The sequence below is a fragment of the Musca autumnalis genome, unplaced genomic scaffold (assembly GCF_047663935.1).
Source record: "Musca autumnalis isolate F117 unplaced genomic scaffold, ASM4766393v1 scaffold_3, whole genome shotgun sequence".
Classification (NCBI taxonomy): Eukaryota; Metazoa; Arthropoda; class Insecta; order Diptera; family Muscidae; genus Musca; species Musca autumnalis.
The window spans coordinates 153,745,020-153,768,666 of record NW_027411866.1 but is presented as its reverse complement, the minus strand read 5'-3'; the positions used below and the strand labels follow the sequence as shown (position 1 = coordinate 153,768,666).

Here is a 23,647-nt window from a genome sequence, read left to right as displayed (position 1 = left end):
AGTTGCAATATATGCAAAATGTAATTTGAAAGCAAAGTTTCGGCTCAAATCAGCTTTAGGTGACAAAATTGAATAAATCTTTATCGAACTTGTATCAAATTCGAAAAAAATCTTAATAGGATGTGTTTACCGACCAAACAATACAATAGAGTTACAACAACTTTATAATATATTAGAAAGTGCAACATTGGGCTGCAGTGATGTTATTATTGCAGGAGATTTCAACTCTAATATTCTCGTTAATTCGTCATTGATCGAATCCATGTTAACACTTGGTCTTTCTTCCGTTAATACCACAAATCCCACACATCTTACGTCAAGTTCCAATACTCTTTTAGATTTATTTTTCGTCAACAACCACTCAAATATTCTTCTCTATGACCAAATATCTGCTTCATGCTTCTCAAAACACGACCTTGTCTTTCTTGCATACAATTTCACACTACAAATAAGCGAGGAAAAATTTTACTATCGAGATTATCGGAACCTCAATTATACTTCTCAGAACAATTAATTGGAATAGTATATATACGCTTAATTCTGTTGATCAACAGCTTGGATTTCTCCAAGATAATATTCTATGGATGTATAACGAGTTAGTCCCACTGAAATGTAAGCGACCCAAAGAAAATAACAAACCTTGGTTTAACTCCTCTATAAAAATATACATTAGTAAAAGAGACCTAGCCTAGTCTAGATGGAAGCGCTTTAAAACACCAGAACTTTATGAGGAGTTCCGGTCTGCAAGGAGAGCAGCCAACAAACACATTCAAGTGGCAAAAACCGAATACTATTCTACCAAGTTTTATTCCGCCATTGACTCAAAAAGTAAATGGAAAATTGGTAACGAGATCTGCATAGGTAAAACAAAATCTGCTACTAACTTCCATGGAGACATAGATGAACTAAACACAACCTTTATTAATGTACCCGAATTACCAGTGTGTAATTCTTACTATGGATCTGAAGCTGAGTCTGTAGTCAGCGCAGATAATGAACACAGTTTTGAGTTTTGGTACGGTACACCTGATGAGGTATTGCATAGTTTTAAAGTGGTTAAGTCTAACGCTGTCGGCCTTGATTGACCTTGATCGATCATTCAAAAGCCTTCGACTTAGTTGATCATCAAAATCTTTGCAATAAATTAAAGCATATGTTTAAGTTTTCATCCACAGCTAATAATCTTATAATGTCTTACCTAACTAACCGCCTACAATCTGTATGTGTAGGTAACTCAACATCTAGACCGCTGACAGTACCAAAAGGAGTTCCTCAGGGATCTATAGTAGGGCCACTGTTTTTTTCATTATATGCCAATGACCTTCCACTCCAATTAGAACATAGCAATGTTATGATGTACGCAGACGACGTACAAGTCTCACTATGCAGTTCGGTTAATGATGTTAGCGAATGCATTTCAAAACTAAATGAAGACCTTTCTCGCATATACAAATGGGCAGCAGCAAATGGACTTTTGTTAAATCCCCGGAAATCGAAATGTCTTATAATCCATAAAAACAAACATTTCTCTGTACAAAACCCTAATATGCTGTTTATATTAGAGCTTTTTGCAGGGTTAACCTTCTTAATGAGGATTTGTTTGAAATATAAGCAATGGAATTGACATTTAAAACCCAGTCGGTTTGTTAAATCCGGTTATATATAAACGGGGTATAACATTGTTATTAATCACCAAAATATAGACATTGTTTCCAACGCCAAAAATCTGGGTGTGGTGTTTAATAGCACATTGAGTTGGTCGAACCATGTAAATGTTGTTGTCGGCCAGACATATGCAAAACTACGTGCATTATGGTCCACTCATTCGTTTACCCCAATTAACATTCGAATACTACTAGCTAAAAAATTCCTGGTTCCCGGACTAATATATGGAAGTGAGGCTTTTGCAAGTAGTGACTCATCGAGTCATCGTAAGTTGAACGTAGCATTTAATAATATTATACGCTACATATACGGATTAAAAAAACGCCAACTTATATCTAATCTAGCCAACTCTCTCTATGGTGTTAATTTTAATACATTTCTGAAAATAAGAATACCAATATTCCTGCATAAAATTATTGTAAAACAGAAACCGTTATATCTCTTCGAAAAACTGAAATTTACTAGGTCCAACAGAGGCAGGAAGCTAATCCCATTAAGAAGACGAAGCCTTGTGTCAGAATGGCAGTTTTATATTAATTCTATACGTCCTTGGAACACTCTTCCCAATGCAATCCAAACCATCAGCAACGCGTTCACTTTAAAAAAAGTCTTTTCAAATATTATTCAAACTAAATTTTTGTTTAAAATTTCTTGTTTAATCTTACATAATGTTTGTTTTGTTTATTGTTGAAGATTCAATCTCATTTGATTGCTTGAGTGGAGTATTCCCCCGTTGGCTCAACTTCATTTATGACCCTCTATTACAGAGAGTAATGTTTTTCAAAACGAACTGACAGTGTTGCAAAATTTTACTGATCGCTACCAATATCATGATTTCATCCCGGCGAAGGGAATTATCAATTGGCTTCTCAGTTTTTGAAATGATGCCTTTTTATCGAAAACCCGAACTCTTTAAGTGTCTAGTATTCCCATATGAATGAGAATCTCACTTACTTTTCGGCTTTTCCAAAGAAACACCAAAATCAAAATATTCTGCCACATGTCAGCACGTATCAACTAAGAATTCGTCGAATTCTGTGAGTTGAAAATAACATCACCACAGTTGCCTGTGAGGTTGTTTTTGGAATTTGGTTTTTAACAAATTTCCCTTTGCGCGTGCCTCCGCTGTTTTTTGTTTGTTTTGTTTATTGTTGAAGATTCAATCTCATTTCGATTGCCTGAGTGGAGTATTCCCCCATTGGCTCAACTTAATTTATTACCCTCTATTACAGAGAGTAATGTTTTTCAAAACGAACTGACAGTGTTGCAAAATTTTACTGATCGCTACCAATATCATGATTTCATCCCGGCGAAGGGAATTATCAATTGGCTTCTCAGTTTTTGAAATGATGCCTTTTTAGCGAAAAAATGAAAGTGAGTGTGATTCTTATTCATATGGGAATACTAGACACTTAAAGAGTTCGGTTTTTCGCTAAAAAGGCATCATTTCAAAAACTGATTGTTCTCCAAGGAATTATACTTAACGTAAAGAAGGAGCTTAGTAGTTACTATTTGTTAATATTTACTGCAATACAATGGTGGAGGAGGGTATTAAAAGTTCTGCCAGGCTGAACTTAACGCTGTTCATACTTGTCTTTTCTGAACGCTTTATTAAGTTCTTTTGGAAACGTAAACATACACAGAAAAAAATCCGGCGATAAAAAAATTGGCATATTGACGAAATTCGATAAAATTATTTGGTCACAAAATAAAAATACAACTGTGGTTTGTTTGTTCAAAATAGTCTGGCTTAATCCCATTGTTGTTGTTTTAATATTTTAAAACAACTATTTTATTAGTGGAAAAGATTTGGCATTGTTCGCCAAGGGGTAAGGCAGGGAATACTATAGTTTCGATCCACGCCACTGGATCTCATCAGTTCCCTTGTTTCTTGTTTGTGGATATTCTCCACCGAAGTTATTTTTCAATAACTTCTTCAACAAGAAACTTTTTATACCCAAACATCAATCGTCAGCTCGAAGTATAAAGGTAAGCAAAGAAAAAAGTTCAATGAGAAGTTTTTCCTTGGCAACCTCATACAACTCCGACGAAAGTGTCTGCGAAAACAATTCAAACCTCTTCCACTTGTATGTGTCGTCGAATTTTGACGAATGCACACACCAAAATTTGGTTGGTCTGCTTTACAGCAAAAACAACACACGTCGTGCCAGTGTCTTCAATGCCAAATCTTTTCCACTAATAAAATAGTTGTTTTAAAATATTAAAACAACAACAATGGGATTAAGCCAGACTATTTTGAACAAACAAAATTGCAAACGCTATCCCAATAAAAAAACGCCACAATGCTTAAAAATACAACTGATAAAATATTTCACATATTGACTAAAATATTTATCGATTTTTTATACAATTTTTTCATCAAGAATTAATTTTTAGTACAATGTGGAATATTTTGATAAATATTTTTGTCAATATGTGAAATATTTTATCAGTTGTATTTTTTACTTTGTGATCAAATAATTATATCGAATTATGTCAATGTAACAATTATTTTATCGCCGGAAAATCGATAAATTTTTGATTGAATCTTTGAATTTGTTATCAAATGGCTAAAATCTTTTTCTGTGTACTTTATGTGAAATTTTTTACAAGAAGGTTTTTGTCCCTTTATTGAAATACCTTAAGAATATTGGTCGCTCTTGATATTTTGGGGTGATATTCGACGGATTTTTTTTTTTTTTTGGAAATTCGAACTTAAATTAAACATTAATTAACAACAAAATTGTCCTATTTCACCATTCTCATATCAAATATTGTTTATTTGTTTTTTGTTCCCTTTCCGCATACGAAGTAGCGGGCACTTTGCTAATATAAAGTATATTTAAAAATCCTTAAAATTTATATGGTTTATATCCTTAGACTTTATATGGTTACAACAGTAAGATTTAGCCAGATAAGTTTGTTCTTCTCTCAATGGTGAGTGGAGGATGATTAACCAACTGGAGGGACAACTTATTGTGTACTACAATTTCTTCCAATTTGATTGTGGTGGAAAATTTATAACGCTTGATTATTTTGGCCATTGCAACTTTAAGGGATATTTCGGCATAACGCATTCCTACAGAACCAAAAATAAAATATTTTTTACAATTTAATATGGACTTTTGAATGTTGTCATTATGTTTACCTATACAACTTCGTTTGCCTTTAGAAAAGGGTATAAACGCATATGGATGTCGTGCTTCCACATTACTGGGAAGAAAGTTGTCAGGATTAAATTTATCAGCTTGTGGGCCCCATATGTCTTTACTACGATGTAGGTCATAAATACTTACTCCTATTTCAACACCTTTGGGTATAACGATGCCATTTCTCAATATTAGGTCTCCATCAGCTATGCGCCCTATCAATGCAAGGCTAGGAAATAATCGCATTGTCTCCTTTATAAACATATCCAGGTAAGTGAGTTGCTTGGTGTGTTCATAGGACATGTTAAACTCTCCGTTATCGTTGTCGGGAAATAGTTGACATATTTCAGCATACGCTATGGCTTGATAGTTAGGATGCATGGCTAACATAATCATGGTAAAATATAAGGTAGATGAACTCGTTTCAAAGGACTGTATTGCAAAAAAAAAAAAAAAACAATTCGTGGCATTTGAATTGTTTTCATTAGATATTTATAACTTTTTACAAATAACATACCGCGCCAAATAAATGCAGCATACTCGTTATGGCAAGGTCACTATCAAGTATATTATTTTTGATGACATCATTGACATGTTTGGCAACCGCAATATCCTGGCTATTCAAATACTCTGGATTGTTTCGAAGACCCGATGCATAGTATGTGTATGCCTGAAAGAAAAGAAAAAAAAATCGCCAAATTTTAGATTCAATAAATCTTCAAAAAATATTGATATATAATTCGATACATACATTCATACATATGAATGTATGCATTCTGTATGAGGGACGTTTTCGAGGAACCAGCCCATACTTACCTCGCCAATTAACCGCCTAAACGAAGCCATATTTTGTTGCTCTTCTTTATATATTGTTTTATCAGCTAATGTGACAATCGGTCTTAATTGATAAGCAGACTTAAATAATAAATCTGATATATATACCACGCATCTATTAAGAAACATTATTTTAATATCCAAATGCGTAGTAGACGTTTTTTATTCTTACTCTGATGTTAGTTTGGCAAGCAGTTTCGTATAAAATGGCTTGTGCTTTTCGGTGTCTCGTCCCAACATTGTCTCTACAAGCAGGAATACACATTACAGAACATGCTTACAGTAATTTGTAGATATCATAACCAGCTTACCTGCTGATATACCAAAGGTATATTCACGACAATATAATAATATATCATACGAATTTTCCATAATATGACATTTATCCATTTCGGCAAATAATTCAGTCAATCTTTTATGAAAGATGGGTATAAATTCAATAACTTTTGGCAATTTAAATGCAACATCCATCTGTTTTCTATGTGGTTGCCATTCGTTTACTATGAATAGAAATAGGTAAAAACAAATGTATTCCGTCTGCTACGCACGAAAAGGTCGTAAGTCCACTTTTTCGGGAAATCGCGTTTTTGTTATAGAATGATAGTACAAGTCAAAACACGTCGTATGATACAAAGAAAATGGTAGAATGACACTTTTTCCTATAGGGTTTTCCCTTGTCGGGAAAGGTCGTAAGTCCACAAAACGTACAAATTTGAGTACGAAAAGGTAGTCAGCCCACAGGGAAATGTATATTTAAAAAAAAAAAATTACTACAGCTAATGTAGTTCAGATATAATGTTTAACGTCATCCATGGTTGGGGTACAATGCAAAGAACTAGCCTACACCTTATGATGATAATCGGATGATATTTTGCGGAGCCAGTGGACCAAACTTGTGAACAAAAATCTGATAATTTCTATATTGCAACGAAAATTGACATTTACATTTGAAATCTATTTTCCTCTAGAAGCGAACTGATTATGAAAGATGGACTTCTGGCCTTTTCATTGATACTAATTGACATGTAGTATGTGTTCGAATACCTCACATATTGAGTATAAATATTTTATGTCAAAAAATCCGTAAATTTAAGGAAAAGGTCGTAAGTCCCAGGAAAAATACAAAACTGTACAAGGAAAAGGTCGTACGTCCAAATACATCCAATTATATCACAAACGCGACGGAATTTGATCGAACAAAGTACAGATATTGAAACGGAGAATACTTCATTTACCACCATATTAAAATCTTTAATACAGAAAGCGGTGGAATGTTTTTTCTTCCTCCTGAAAATTTTCTAAAAATGGGCTTACGACCTTTTCGTACGTAGCAGATGATTTAATATCTTCACGTTCCCATTATAAGACATGCACCTCAGTAGGTGTCACTCAAAATGATGTAATCTGAAATAAAAAAACTAGAAACAATTATAACTTCTAAACGAACTTGGTACACTTTTCCAATGATGTTGGCATTAGTTTTAGTGTCCATTTGTTTGACTTTTTTATTTTAGCCTACATCATTTTGGAGGACACCACCCACTGTATTTTCTAGCCACTGAACGAACGCATTTTACCATCCATTGTTATAAGTCCATTGCCCGCAACATGACGAAATCCGTTATACGTCCACCCTTTATTCAATGCTGCCTTCGAAGTTAGAATATCTTTTATGATTTCGGGATCGCTGGTAATGAATTGAGGAAACGGTCCAATATACCTCACAAAATTTGGACCAAGTCTTTGACTGCTATTTCGGGTAATTTTCACAATGGCTATAAAAAAAAACAATATTATGAAATTAGGATATGATTCGAAAACGGAAAACAAGTGAGAAAAGAATATTGTCGGACCGGGCCGACCACGTGGACATTATCTTTCGGTGGATAAAAATTAATTTAGAAATCAAAATATAAAGGTGTTTTTGACTTTTTTCAGTCAAAAATTTTTGCCAACTTTGTCTTCAAATATTTGCACAAAGAAGTTTTTTTGTTTGTTGATCTCTAAATCATAATAGTTCCATTCTTCTCTGTGGAAATATATTGTAACAAGTAAAAAAGCGTTAAGTTCGGCCAGGCCGAACTTTTTATACCCTCCACCATAAAATATTCGGAACTAAAACGGAATAATTATTTTCTTTCCTGTCCACAATTTTAGGCAGAGATATTTTGTGACCACTGATACCTAAATAAGGTAAAAAAAAGCATAAAAGTGTATTCAATCGGTCGGGAAACTTATAGGGGGCTATATCGAAGTGTGGACCTACGTTTATGGTAGAGAAGTTTTGTGACCAGTTGGAACCTCAAATTTCGAAATGCAGATATTTCGGTCAAAAATTGTAGCTAAAATACAAAAAAAAAAAAAAAACGATAATTGGGAGGCTCCTTTAAATGGTGACCATACCAAAACATGGACCTATTTTGACAATTTATATAAGGGGGTATACAAAAACATAGTCCTATAGTGATAGTTGTTGGTGGAGATGTTGTGTGACGACTGGGAACCTCAAATGTCGACTTACAAATAGTTCGGTCGAAAATTGTATCTAAAAACTTTAAAATACCGAAAATCGGGAGGTACGGTTATATGGGGGCTGTTTTAAAACGTGGACCTATTTGACAGCTTTTAGCGGTAGTTCGGTTAAAAAATTGTAGCTAAAATCCTCAACGTACCGAAAATTGGGAGGTACCTTATATGGGGGCTATGCCAAAACATGGACCCATGTTGACAGTTTTTTAGTGGAGATGTTTTGTGTTCAGTAGGAACCTCAACTGTCAAATTAAATGTAGTTCGGTCGAAAATTGTAGATAAAATTCTCAATATACCGAAAATCGGAAGGTAACGGTACCTAATGGGGGCTACACCGAAACATGGACCTATGTTGACAGTTTCTAGCGGAGAACCTCAGCTGTCAAAAATTGTTGCTAAAATTCTCAAACTACCGAAAATTGGAGGTACCGCTATATGGGGCTATACCAAAACATGGACCTATGTTGACAGTTTTAGTGGATATGCTTTATGATCACTAGGAACTTCAACTGTCAAATTACAGGTAGTTCGGTCAAAAAGGTTTTTGGTGGAGATCTTTTGTTATCACCAGGAATCCCAAATGTCAAATTACAGGTAGTTAGGTCAAAAATTGTAGCTAAAATTCTCAAAATACCGAAATTCGGGTGGCACCGTTATATGGGGGCTGTACCAAAAAGTGGTCCGATATTGCCCATCTTCGAACTTGATCTGCCTATGGAAAAAAGACACTCGGGTGCATTACAACCGACGGACATGGCTAGATCGTCTTAGAATTTTATACTGATCATAATTTATATGGCCGCAAATGATTAGTTCGAGGTGTTACAAACAGAAAAACAAACTTAAACAAACTTAAACATCATAGTATGGAGGGTATAAAAATGTGTGACTTCAGAATACACCGGGAGGAATATTCATGCCAATGACTTGTAATAATATGTTCTTTTCTGTAAACAACTTTTTTCATTGTAGGAAAAAAGTGGTAAAATCATAAGAATTTTTAACAGAAAAGAAAAATGAGCTTAGAAACAGGAACGGAGAAGATACCAAATAATATATAGGGATTTCTGAGTGAAATCGGACACTTTTTCAAAAAGTGGTTTTGCATTTCCATTATTTTTTTGTGATGATGCTGCTATCAGCAAAACATTTCAATATATTTTTAGATTGTTTTTTTTCCCTTTTGACTAACGGGTCCTTAAAGTTGTGGTAGACGTTTTGACAAGAATACAATACACAAATATAGGTCTGTACGATAACCCAAAAATTTGTACAAATTCGTACAAATTTTTACTGAATGCTGTGAAAATTATCCAGCAAAAGAGAGCGAGTTTCGAGAGATTTTAGGAGAGTTTTGTGACTGAGAACTTGCAAATTTTTGCTGGGAAAATTTGTCCCGCAAAAATTTGCAGGTCTGATCAGCTGATTTTAATCACCTGTTCAATGTAAACAACTCGAAATGTTAACACTTTTGACCAGGAAAATTTCACAATTGCACATTTTTTTAGATTTTAAAGCGTTGTGGATAGGATTAAAGTATCAAATAAGTAAACTGCAATTTTGAAATTTATGTTTTTGTTCCGTTTGGATTAAACTATCAAAAGAAACAAAAACAAATTTCATACACTTTCCGAAACAGCTGACTTTCTTGCAAGTTTTTGCAAAATGCTGTTCGATAACTTTCTGCAATTTTTCTTGCTTGAGAGTGTAAAATTCACTGAGAGAGGTTGAAAGAACTGACTGAGTAATTCCCGCTTGGGCGATGGGCTAGTTCGGCATCGGAAACTCGTCGATTCTCAGCGTTACAGTAACTAGTTCCACTTCTGACCCCTCACAGTGCAATCAACTGTAAACTTTAACATGGGGATGTCATAGGAGGTAACCAATTGACACTCTATGCATTACCTACCTGTACTAGTTCCAGGTTTACAGTCATATACCAGTTTATTTATAAAAAAAAGTGGTGGGAAATAGTCACACAACTGACGCTTCGTCGTTTACTTGGGGATATATAGGTGTTAATTGGTTCCCTTCGCATTACTTATGGGTCAATTGTGAACTAGTACCACTTACCTCTAGTTTAGGACTATTTAAATTGCGACAATTGGAATTGCTAGCGGGTAGAGAGAAGAAGAGGGCGATTTGCATATTTCCGTCGTATTCCTTTTTTATACAAGAACAATATGAATAATATGAACGAAGATATTCATTCCATCAACACTAGCTTCTGTTGTTGGATGCTTCATTTATATTAAAGTTATGAAGAAAATGTAAATGTGAATTATTTATACAACTCGTCGTTTAAGTTAAGTTAATTAAGTCGCAACTGACGCCTCCTCGTTTACTTGGGGATAAAAAGGTGACAATTGGTTCCCTTCGCATTACTTAGGGGCCAATATTTGTACTAGTACTGACTAGAACTAGTTCTGGACTACTTAAATTGCGACAATTGGCATTTTCGTCCCCACAGGGTTATTGCTGGGAAAGTTATCGTACACACCTTATTTATTTGAAAACAAGTTTATTGTGTGGGGGTAAAATCTCCCCTAAATATAAAGAGCTACACAAAATCACTAAACATTACCCATGGTAATAATTGTAAAGCACAACAATTGTCAATCATTAACACAAAGGCAACAAAACATTTCGCCTCCACTTTTTATAGATTGCCCATCGAAATCAGTTTTATTGGAACCACCATAGAATCCTCATAGAAGACACATTTACGCCATTCCCAACACTTCTTGCCAAATATCTTTACTTTTACTTCAGTCGATGTTGGTTGGTTCACCGAGGCATCACTGTTGATCATCACAGCACATTCAATTGACTGAATTCTACCACACATTAGAACACCTTTTTAAACGTTTCTGAAAGGAAAACAAGAAACACTTGAAATAGAGAAACCATTATATTAATTCTCTTCGCACTCAGCTTTATATGGAACAATTCCAAAATAATTTATTCCTATTCTGCACTTTAAGCTGATTTCATTATTTTCATTTCATGTTGTTTCTGATTCCTTGTTTTGTTTTTGTCTTTACTCTTTCATTAATAAATACACACTTCATCGATAACAACAATCAGAGAGTATTTTTATTCACCTCGATGCACTGTGGTTTAGCTTGTATGGGAGAGAGCGACAAAAATATTTATAATCAAGATATCGATCTGAAAATTTTAGCATAAACTAGTAGTGACTAGAAGATAATTTTCCCCAAAAATCGTCAGGATTGGTCCACTTTTAGGTGTAGACCCCCATAACGGTACCTCCAGTTTTTTATTAATTTCAAGATTATGTGTATATTTTCAAAGTGAATTCGCTGTAATTTGACATTTTGTGTTCTTTGGTGGTATAAAACATCTTGCATAGGTCCATGGTCAATAGAGGTCCATGCTTTGGTATATTCTCCATATAGACGTACCTCCCGTTTTTTAATAATTTCAAGATTTTGACCATATTTTCCAACTGAATTTGGCATTTCGAGTTTATAATCTGTATCAAACATTCTTGCAAAAATTCATCAATATATGTCCACATTTGGGTATAGTCCTATATCATGTTAACTCCAGATATTTGGCATATTAAGTATTTGGTCTAAATTTTTTACATATACGTTTGTAAAAATCATGATATTTTATGAATTTTATTCTTGACAAGGATTAACTGGTAACAATTATCAACAATATAAGGCAAAGAATATTCTTACTAGGAGGTTTAACACATGGACCAAGGGCGTACCAGATTATATTAGATGTAAACAATGTCCTATAGTTCTCAAACCGGGAATATCTGGAAACTAAGATGTTTTATGAGACGTTTAGTTCGCGAGGATGGGTTGGCATCTATTAAAATAAATACTAGCTACAGGATTTCTGGATTAGGAGAGTTCCCAGATCGACTAAAAATGTACCAGGCCATATAAACAGTAAACAAGACCATACAGGTGGTCCTGCATGTCAATATAACCATTCTACGTTGTTTAGTTTTCCGTGTGGAGCTTAAATCTATGGCTGGCCGCGTTTTTACTTTCAACGGCAGATAATTCTTGCTTCAAAAATAATGGTGTCTTTTATAGCAAGCCAATTTCATGATGTTTATAATTTTTTTTGTCATCTCGTTGTGTATCCAAATTTTTGAAATTCCTTGCAGAGACAGTGTATAAAATGAAATCATATCCCGCAACATCCACCTGAAGATTTGCTATAATTTCTTCGAATGCCGTCCGTCCCATGCTGGCATTGAAAAGGTTTTTGAACGCCATATTTCAAAAACATACAAATTTAAAAACACACATTCATACTGTAATCCTAAAAACATCATTTTTTTCAAAATAAGATCGAAAAAAAAATGCAAACAACAACACCGATTGCTTGAAAACACCCAGAAACCCATTCAAAATACTTCCAGTATACTCAGTATAATGAAAACTGAATACCGCTCGGCAACTTTCGGCAGACGAGATAATTTTTTTCTAATTCTGGACACTTTTACGAACATTTAAATAAAAATAACGTGAGGATCCGCGAGGATCCAAGGTACTAAAAGTCTATTTCTTTTCACAATATTAAATAAGAAACACGCACAAAAATACATTTCAAAAGAGATCAATTTTACAATAAAATAAAGATACAACTTTATGATGTTATCAATTAAAAACAATAACAATACCATTAACTTTAACTTCCATTTCTTACTATAGTAATTTTACACATTACTTTTTTGTGATATCACTTTTAACTTGTGACAGCGTTAATGGAAATTTCAATGTCTCAATTTCTTCAAATGGAAATGCTCACTTCTGCGGCTCTGCTATAGCAAGTACCGTTAGAAGTTGTAAAAAGAAAGCCGGAATACTAAAATTGGATGTGTCTACGATAGATTTGAATAGTTACAATCATAATTTGTAGACATCGATTTTGGTATTTTTGTCGCGGGCTGGGACCACAGTGCGATGGCAGGGTACAAAGGTTGATGCCTTGGAATAAATAAATCTCAATATCCCTCCAGGATTTATTATATTATTGCTTACCGTAAACTTCAATAATTTGCTCTGCATACAAATATTAAAGGTAATATTGAAATTATGGTATGCATAAATAGAAGATATACAAATGCAGTGAATTAATTACAGATTCATATTCTTGGAGAGTGCGTGGCGTAATTATATACATTTTGGGCTCAGAAGAACATTGTGTTACTGACCGCAAATCTCAATTTATGAAGTGATTCCCATAACTCACAACAATCTCCAAAACCCTCCAGACCTTCTAACGAAGGCTGGACAATCCACCAGGTAGTCGTGAATCTGAGCCTACAAGATTCTCGACACCTTTCTGTAAGAAAAATTCTATTATACTCCACTGTTGATCGAACACCAAGGAATTCGAAAAGTGTAATCTGGAATTCAGCACAATTCAGAGCGGTTAATTGATATGGCACAGTGTAGCATTGCAGCTAAAAGTTACACATATTTTGTTCAGGATCACGCACATTGGTAAAAGCTTGAAAAGACCAACGATCACATTACCCACAGGGTAGTTGTCTATTGATGTGTTGCTCTTCCATCCCGAGTTCATCGGTTACGTTTATTCTTGAGCTCTGGTCGTCATAAAATTGGGGAAGAGTTCTTTGTTTCAATACAAAGAACTAAGAGAACTGATGAGTCCAAGTGGCGTTGGACGAAACTAGTATTCTTTGCCTTTCCCGAAATTAAATCAATTTTAACTACATCCCACTTTAAATAAAACTTATTGTTTTAAAATATAAAAACAACAAAACCCGAGATTTAGCTGAATTATTTTACAACAATACAATATTTCTAATAAGTATAGGAATATTTATCCGCGGATTTCTTATTGAATGGAAAAACGTAAAGCTTGAATATAGGGACGTAGGTTTTCCAGACTTAATAATACCAAAGGTTCAGATGCAAACGAAAAAAAAATCATCTAACGAAAGTTTACTTCGTGTACACTACAAAGTCTTAAAAAAGTCGAATTCTGTAAAAACTATATGCAAAGAAATACTCCTAACCTGGTCGAAGTAGAACAAATCTTTTTTGGTACTTTTGTTTTTATACCCTCAGCCTTTAGGCTAAAGAGGGTATATGCACTTTGATACGATGAAAATGTGCCTCATCGAAATAATAGTTTTAGACCCCAAGTATGTTTGGACGAAATGTGTTTCAGACAATTTGGAGTCGATCTAGCCATGTCCGTCCGTCTGTCTGTCTGTCCTGCTGGCTGAAGCGCACGATAACTCTCGAACGGATGAACCGACTCGGTTCAAATTTTGGCTTTCGTAATATTTTGCCCAAACTTAGTTTAAGTTCGAAGATGAGCTACATCGGTCCACTCCTTCCTGTACCTCCCCCACAAAAGTTCGAAAATGTTCGGAAAGTTTGTGCGCACGATAACTCTTGAAGGAAATAACCGATCTGCGCATGATAACTCTTGATGGTAGTGACCGATTTGGTCCATACTTTACCCATCCCAGTATATCTACCAAATATATATCAGGTTCGAATATGGACTATATTTGTCCACTCCTTCGGGTACCTCGCACACAAAATTTTGGATAAGTTCACTTTAAGAACTGCTCTGGAATCAATTTGATTTTTGTTGTAGCAACTTTCATTCACTGCCTCAGTTACGACGGTAAAAGTCTTTTCAGGGGCAAGTACATACTTCTTGAGAAAACAACCCTAAAAATGTAAAAACCCTCTATGGCACCATGTAGTGGCTGGAGAGCACGACAATTCGAAGGTGGTGCTTGTAGGTCCACTCCTTCCGGTACCTCCCCCACTAAAGTTCGATAATATTAGCTAAAATAGTACACGAGATATTTGTCGGTTCATACGCTTAAAATTTTCAAAACCCCTTAAATATATACGTTTTTGGAAAAAAAAGTGTTTCACTTCACACAGGCTGAGGGTATATCTCTGTCGGCAAAGGCCAACTGATACTTTTTTACTTGTTTTTTTCTTCATCAGACCAAAACACGGACCTACATATGTTTTGTGACCTCAAATATAAAATTTTCGGTTAAAAATTTTAGCTAAAATCTCCAAAATACCGAAAATCGGGAACTACGGGTGTATGGGGGCTAAACATGGACCTATGTTGACGATGTTTGGTGGAAAAGGTTTGTGACCGCTGACCTCATACGTCAAACAACAGCTATTTCGTTCAAAAATTTTAGCTAAAATCATCTAAATACCGAAAATCGGGAGGTACTATTATATGGGGGCTATACCAAATCGTAGGCCTATGTTGACGGTTTTTTGTGGAGACTTTTCGTGACCGCTGAAAACTTCAAACGTCAAATTACAGCCACTTGGGTTAAAAATTGTAGCTAAAATCCCTAAATACCGAAAATAGGTTGGTACCATTATATGCGGGCTATACCAAAACATGGACCTATGTTGATGATTTTTGATGGTGGAATTTCGTGACCACAGAGAACCTCAGGTATCAAATTAAACTAATCCGCTTACAAATTGTGGCTTAAATCCCTAAATACCGAAAATCGGTTGCTACCATTATATGCGGGCTATACCAAAACATGGACCTATGTTGACGATTTTTGGTGGTGGAACTTCCTGACCGCTAAGAACTTCAAACGTCAAATTACAGTCAATTCTTTTAAAAATTTTAGCTAAAATCCTCAAAATACCGAAAATCGGGACGTACTGTTATATGGGGGCTATACCAAACAAAACATGAACCTATGTTGACGACGAGAAGTTTCGTGACCACTGAGTACATGAAGCGTCAAATTACAGCTAATTTGGTTAAAAATTGCAGCTAAAACCCTCAAAATTCCGAAAGTCGGAAGGTACTATTATATTGGGGCCATACCAAAACGTGGATCGATATAGACCATCTTCGAACTTGACATGTGTACGACATAAAGACATACGGGGGCAAAAATATAGCGTTCTAGCTCAACAATTATTGTGAACTCTGGAGTGATTACAACAGACGGACATGGCTAGATCAATTTAGAAATTTATCCTCATCAATTATTTCAGTGCGTTACAAACGAAAAAAAACGAACATAATATACCCACCATGCTATGGTGGAGGGCATGGTACAACAATATAAGGTAACAGCAATACCCAGCTAATTGAACTGGGATGTAACGTTAGTGTCAAATTCCATACGACATTTAATATATTTATTTCTATTTCGATGTGCATTAGGGACATATATTTTTTGAGCAAAAAAAATATCATTTCGAAAAAAAAAACTATTTCCCATAAAGACTTCTTCATATCAATGACATGTAAAGTCCTCCAAGTCCGAACGACGTGCCGCACAGTAAACCACAACTTATAGAGGCGGTACAACATTTGTTAATATGTGTGGTATTTTGTTAAATTTGAAAAAAAAAATAAAGTCCTAATACACATGTGCTTCTTTGATTTCAAAAACAAAAGATTGAAACAGCTTCTCCTTTTTCAATGAATTTCCTGCGACCCCATTTTTGCAAGAATTCTCCTTTCTGCAAGATAATTATGCATATGGAAACATTCAGATTGAAAATGTAACGGATTTTCATTCATGTTTTCCAAAATATTCAATCAAATGTGAAAAGTTACTACTTTTTTTTTAAATTCCAATAATTTATAGACATTTCCTTATTTTGTTTACACCCAGCAAAAAAAGTCCTCCCAAAATCATGGGTTTTGTAAGGGATTTTTGGCAGCCGTAACTACTCGCAAACCCCTTTCTTCCCCATTATTTTTACAAGGGCATGTCGCACTCAGTTTGTAGTTATTTTATGACCACTAGAATAACTAGTTATTCTGTGGCCACTAGAAGTTGAAAAGTAAGTTGAAAAAAATTCTAACAGTTGATGTAGAATTTTTTTTTTAATTTCATCACATTTCTTACTTTTATTTTACTTTATTTTATTTCGCTCCCTGTGCGAGTTCAACACACGAACCCTCTGATTTCTAGCCAAAGACACTACATACTATGCCACGCACACGAACATTAAGGGTTGCTTAAGAACTTAAATGTGCAGTGTACATGTGCACCACGAACTGTTATTTTTTAATTAAAAAAACTCGCGTGCCGACGGTGAGCGTTGAACACACAACCCTAGGATTGATAGTCGGACACACACACACACACTGCGCCACCGTCCTCATTACTTAGTGAGGAGCAAAGTAAGTAGGTTTGCCTTGTAATTTTTTTAAGAAGTATCCCATTAATTTTCAGATTATTTGTAATGGGAAAAGAAGCTTGTTTACATTACTTTGTAATGGGTTACGTAATGACTAATGGATCCGAATTTTTGCTGGGCATATACCGGTGACACTAACATTACAAACAAAAATAAATTTCTATGTGGTTGTTGTTGAGTTGTATTTATTGTAGTATTTACTTTACCTTATTTGTTCCACCGTGGTGCAATGGTATGCACACCCGCCTTGCACGCTGATGGTCGTGGGTTCGATTCCCCGGCCAGTCAACATCAAACACTTTTCAACGGTGGCAAAATACCCCTCAGTAATGTTGGCGACATTTTCTGAGTATTTCAGCCTTGTACAACTTCTCTACAAGTGGTGTCTTAGACACGCCGTTCGGACTCGGCGATAAACAGTAGGTCCCATATCATTGAGCTAATATGAATCGGGGTGCACTCATTGATATGAGAGAAGTCTCCCCTGTCCCGCTTTGGATGTTTGTGGAACAATTATATATATATTATTTGTTCCACCATGGGTGGAGGGTATAAAACTTACGATATCTTCGTTGTTTGATCACGTACGCCAACCTACTTTGCATCATTGCACAGTGGACAAAAATCAAAAATTTGATGTCTGTGTATAACAGTTTTATGAATGTCAATTTGACATAAACATGACAAATTTCACTGTACTAATAATGTTTTGTGAAATTATAACTGTATCTTGTTTTGCAAGCGTCAAAAAACACATTTACTTTCTTGAAAATAGTGCTGTGTGAATAAACCAAATCAAGTGTATTTACAAAAAAATTGATATCATAATCAATATAAACATTAATAACGATTTATGAAATGGAAGTTGTTATTGCAGGTATTAGCATATTTTCTGTGTAAATATAGGAGTGTAAATTGGACCTAGTGTTCATAATAATTTTAGCCAAAATATTGTCAAATAAAATATTTTCTTTTTGTATTTTGATTAAATGTCCATAAACATTTAACTACTTGGGCCATATTTGTACTAATTTTTAATTTTCGGTGTCTACATTTAAAAAGTACATTAGTTAGTTCCATCCGTTTTCATCGCCGCGTGTTGTAATCAATTTTGTGACCTAACCTCAAAATGTGAACAATCGTTTTTAGGTGTTGGTACGGGTTTCTGTTCCCTGTTTAATCTTTGTATATGTATATGTGTATGTATATGTGTTGTTGTTAAGAGAGACCGTTCCTAGAATGTTCATATGTTCTAGAAAGTCGTTAAAAATCGTTAAAAAATCAATTATTTTCTAAAGCTTTTTTACTAATTTGACCTTTAAGAGCCGTTCATAGAGAGTTCGATGGAGCAGAAACCGAACAAAGAGGAAAACCATTTCTACAGGTTTCGTATGTTCTAGAAAGTTGTTTATTGAGATCTAAGGTACATACCTACATTTTTGTAATTGGTTGTTTGATTCAATTTTGGTCGGTTTGATATCTGTAGACCAAATTCCGAGAAAAAATTATAACGGAAATTTGACCTTGAATATGGGGTTGAATTCATTTTATGTGTTCACAGTTATTATTCTCCAGAGATCATCAATGAGTTACTTGCCCCCCATAAGCCAATTAAGCACGCACAAGTTGTTTGGGCCTTTTGCTTTTTAACGCATGTGTTTACTAAAGGGCTGTTTACACCATCTATCAATGTCATATGAGCTGCCATTTCATTCACCCATTCGACATTCTCTATGTTTGTCAAAATTGACGTCATCCATACAACTTTCAATTTGTGCGTTCATACCTGCAAGTGTTATTTTCGTATGACATAACCTAAAAATATAAAAACAGCTGTTTTTGTCATTATTTACATTTATTGTTGAGTTGCAATTTTGCGCAAATTTTAATTTTGGTTTGGAGTTATAGAGGCATTCATGTTTTTGTCACCAAACAATCATTTCAAAGACTGCTTCTTTCGACCAATCGATCTGAAAATAACATTATAAACGCCATTTATTTACTTTACTGAATATTTAAATATACATACCTTTCCATTTTCTTTTTTAAAAGGTTTTGTTTTTCATTTTTTGTTTGAGAATGTCAGAAAACAGCTGATAAATTTATGTTTACATACGAGAATGCCGTATCAAATAGAGCGCTCCCTAAATGAAAAATTTACATATGAGTTGCCAAATCATTTTGATAGATGACAATTTTCATAGTGGTTACACTATGTGTACAACATTCGCAGGTAGAAAATTTGGCATCTCATACGACATTAGCTCTGTTCCTTTACGTGCAAGAATCTTCAACTTTTACCACTTTTTACTCGAAAATCGTTCCTTTACTTCAGACACAATACAATTCATATGAGTGCAGTTTACAACTTATACTACTTTTGCCGGTTTTACCACTTTCAAAAGTAAAGGAACAGACCAATTGATAGATGGTGTAAACAACCCTTAAGTAAACTTTACTTGCACTCTGTATTTTTCCACCACCACAAAAAACACGACGCATCAAGACCGTTGCTTGTGCGTAATAAGTAAAACAAGTGTCCATCGTATTTTGCACTGTATACAAAACTAGCAATCGTAGATAGTGTGCCAATTGGCTTATCAAGTGGAAGCACACACACAACACTACAAAAAATAAGCAATTGTATATTTATTTGTTGTTGTTTCGTTTGTGTATGCTTTGTTTATTTGCTTGCAATGTTTTGTGTGTTTTTGCATATTCTTCTAACGTTTGAAAATCAGTGCTAGAAAATGATCTTTGCTCTCACTCTCTCGGAGAACATAAGACAATCAGTTAAATTATAAGGGTTGAAAACAACACTTGATGTGCGATGAAACAGAAAATGTTATTGCGTATTCAAAACCAGGGGTGCCAAGTTGGTGGTTTTTCCGCTACTTGTGGTGATTTTTGACGTACAAAAACCGCTGTTTAAACAGGAATGTCAACTGTTTTAAGGTAAAAATCGCTACAGACCTATGGTGCGTTTGTGGCTGTAGCGATTTTTAACTCGCAATAGTTGGCATCCCTGTTCAAAACTACTTGGCAAAGCATACCCAGCAAAAAGTTTGCATCCGTGGATGCAGTTTAATAAGTACAAGTGTACAGTATATTTGCCGTTGGAGTACATCTTTTCTTATGAATTCACTTATGAATTTTACAAGAGAGCGCGCAGCTAGGATGCACTCCATTCTGCTTCCACAGCACACAGCTAGGATGCACTCCATTTTCCATCCAAATCACAGCTTTTGATGTAGTATTTTGGATTGAATTTAAAGGCACTCTTCGGATTGCATTTTTAGTCATTCTAAAGATGCAATATAAATAAAAGCCATTGCGAAATATCGCAGAATAAATAAAATGCATTTATCATTTGTGTAAAACACTAATACAAAGAACTTTATTATATAAACACAAATTAAAAAAAATTTCAATAAAATTCAATCACATTTGAGTTTACTTTCTCCGTTCTCCAATAAATCCAAGCGCATCTGATTTTGCTTCATCATCCTAAATGTTTTTATGTTGCCTTCCCATCGCTAGTTCAGCTTTCGACATGGACTCCAACTGCACTCCACTCCATTAAAAATTTCCGTCTCGTAAACTACCGCACAAATGTTCGCAACTTAAGTTTTTATTTCATTATTTTATAACAACTTCTTAGAAATGTATACACTCTCTCTTTTATGACTTCGCCAGCGGCGGGTAGGGATCAACCAACTGTTTTTGTTTTGTAGGGATCTCTAAAGCAACTGTTTATAAAATGTATCCAACGGATTGCATTTTTCATAACACTGAGTGGACTGCATCGAAGGATGTTGTGAAATCATAACTCCACATGCACAGCTTCCAAACTTTTTTTACTGGGTACCAAAGTGTCTAAAAATATCCTTTTTTAAATAACTTATTTTTTGAGTGGCTAGCCACACTCGTACATATTTTGAGAATGGCAAGCTACACTTGCATTTATTTTGTAGAGTAGCAAGCCGCACATACACTTGTTTTTTAGCATGTGGCGGTTTACAAGATAAAATCCTGGCAAAATTATCCCTTTTTCATCAAGGCCTCAGGCCTTTGGTGTCAGAATATGGTTAATTTTCCATGACTCAAAAAAATTACACAGTGTTATTTTCTTGTTAATAAATAAACATTTATTTTTTGTATAATTTTGCTTGTTTTTATGTTGATGTTTAAAACAAAATTAGTTGGTATGTATAAAAATTAAATAATATAAAACTGAATTGAATACATACTTGCCGGAGTCACTAAAGGTCCAAATCCCAGTATCATCTGCAATTTATCCGATCCAATTTGTGTGCCGAGTTGAATTATTCTTCGATGATTCCAACGATAGTACAGCCATAGTAATATAACACCAATAAGCGCGTTAATCGCGTTAATCAATAAAAAGTACATCCTCATAAATCGTAAACTTAAATATGGGATATTGCTTGATTGTTTAGTGTTTATATAGTCGATGGCTTCAATGGACATCTGTAGTATTTGTAATATTGTACTCTAGAAAATTACATATGCAAACCAATAACTAAGTCACGCTAAATAAATTAACAATAATAAGTGTGGTATAATTAAAACACCGTTGGGCAGAAATGCTCGGCCTCATACACAAAAGTGTAAAAAATACATGAGCCTCTCGCAATTTGCCCACCATTGAATTAAAATATGCCTATGCACACAACTACATACATATTTTGAGATTGTGGTTGTTTGAAAATACAAATATTTCCCATAGTATCCCAACATACCATTTTGTGTCATTTTATAAAATACCAAAACAAAAAATATTTATAAAAATGTTCTGCTTCTACAGGAGAAGTCCACAATAAGCGTACATATTAAATATTTTCCATGGGATACCGTTTAGATAATTTTCTAGTTATTATAGTACGTTTATATATAACCGGATTTAACAAACCTACTGGGTTTTAAATGTCAATTCCATTGCTAATATTTCAAATAAATCCTAATAACGAAGGTTAACCTTGCAAACAGCTATAATATAAACATGACCTTACACATGCAGTTTAAAACTTTTTGTAATATTATCTCAAGTAATTTTAGTATGCTGGGTTGTCTTTTGCCATAGAAAAAAATGTGTATTGAAAATTGTCAATTGTGAGTGAGCAAATTGACACACACCAATAGCAGAAGGGCGCCATTTGAACAGCCCTAAATTAAAATTAAATTTGTCATTCCGTTTGTAACAAATAGGAATATCCGTTGGATACCCTATAGCAGCAGTGCTCAATTGGAGTCCCACGTGCTGTCGGTGTGTGTCAATTTGCTTACTATTAAAAAGGCTCACAATTGAGGCAGCGAATGCAAGTTGCTTCAACAGAAATCAAAGTGATTCGTGAGCAGTTCTTATAGTGAATTTATCCAAAATTTTGTGTGGGAGGTACCCGAATGAGTGGACAGATATAGTCCATATTTAAACCTGATATGTATTAGGATGTGTAAAGTATGACCAAATCGGTCACTCCCTTCAAAAGTTATCGTGCGCACAATTTTTCCGAACATTTTTGAACTTTTGTAGGGAAGTACCTGAAGGTGTGGACCGATATGGCTTGTCTTCGGACTTATACTAAGTTTAGACAAAATATTACGAAGGCCAAAAATTTTGAAACGAGTTTGCAGATCCGTTCAAGAGTTATCTTGCGCTCCTACCACTAAACACGGTGTCATAGGGGTTTTTTTTGCACTTTTCAGGCTATTTGCTCGGGAAGTATGGACTTGCCCCAGATAAAGCTTGTACTGTCGCACAGTGCGATATATGGGAAGTTTAGTGTAACTTTAAGGAATTTTGAAAGTACATAAAATTGATTCAATTTTTATTGAAATAGTTACCTACGAATTCTACTGCAAATAACCCATACTCAGTATGGCAATTTACAACGCGAAACGACTTAAAAAATGAACTTAAAAGTTGCACACGGTGCGCCTTAACTAAATTTAAATGAAAAGTGCTTACACCTGGGAAGTTTTTGCGGATTCTGAAACCACAATGTTCATTGATGAGAAAAATCAAAAAACAAAAAAAACAAAAATCGCCGGAGGGATTTTCAAGTAAATGGCGGTCAAAGTTCTACAAGATTTACCTTTATGACTTTTTCCTACGATTTACTATTTTTGACATATTGAAGTTCAAATTGGGCAAAGGACTGTCTGTATTGCCTCCTTATAAAACAATGTCATGCACGGTGCGCCTTAACTAACTTTAAGTGAAAACAGCTTACATCTGGCATGTTTTTTGTG

The 23,647-nt window shown here is 34.7% G+C and overlaps 1 protein-coding gene across 2 annotated transcripts; it reads right to left on the bottom strand.

Annotated features, from left to right (window-relative positions):
• Window positions 1–4,411: 4,411 nt before the first annotated feature.
• On the bottom strand, window positions 4,412–21,859 carry LOC141396463 (probable cytochrome P450 313a4). 2 transcript variants are annotated; one of them, XM_073971941.1, is made up of 8 exons: window positions 21,625–21,859; window positions 7,226–7,423; window positions 5,960–6,148; window positions 5,821–5,893; window positions 5,631–5,763; window positions 5,332–5,484; window positions 4,814–5,246; window positions 4,412–4,744 (listed from the first exon to the last, which is right to left on the bottom strand). In XM_073971941.1, the coding sequence occupies exons 1-8, from the start codon at window positions 21,791–21,793 to the stop codon at window positions 4,572–4,574; spliced, it is 1,521 nt and encodes a 506-aa protein (XP_073828042.1). In that variant the 5' UTR covers window positions 21,794–21,859; the 3' UTR covers window positions 4,412–4,571. The 2 variants fall into 2 exon arrangements, with proteins under 2 accessions (XP_073828042.1, XP_073828043.1); XM_073971942.1 differs by lacking the exon at window positions 7,226–7,423 and having other exon boundaries at window positions 21,625–21,833.
• Between the last annotated feature and the right edge of the window lie 1,788 nt (window positions 21,860–23,647).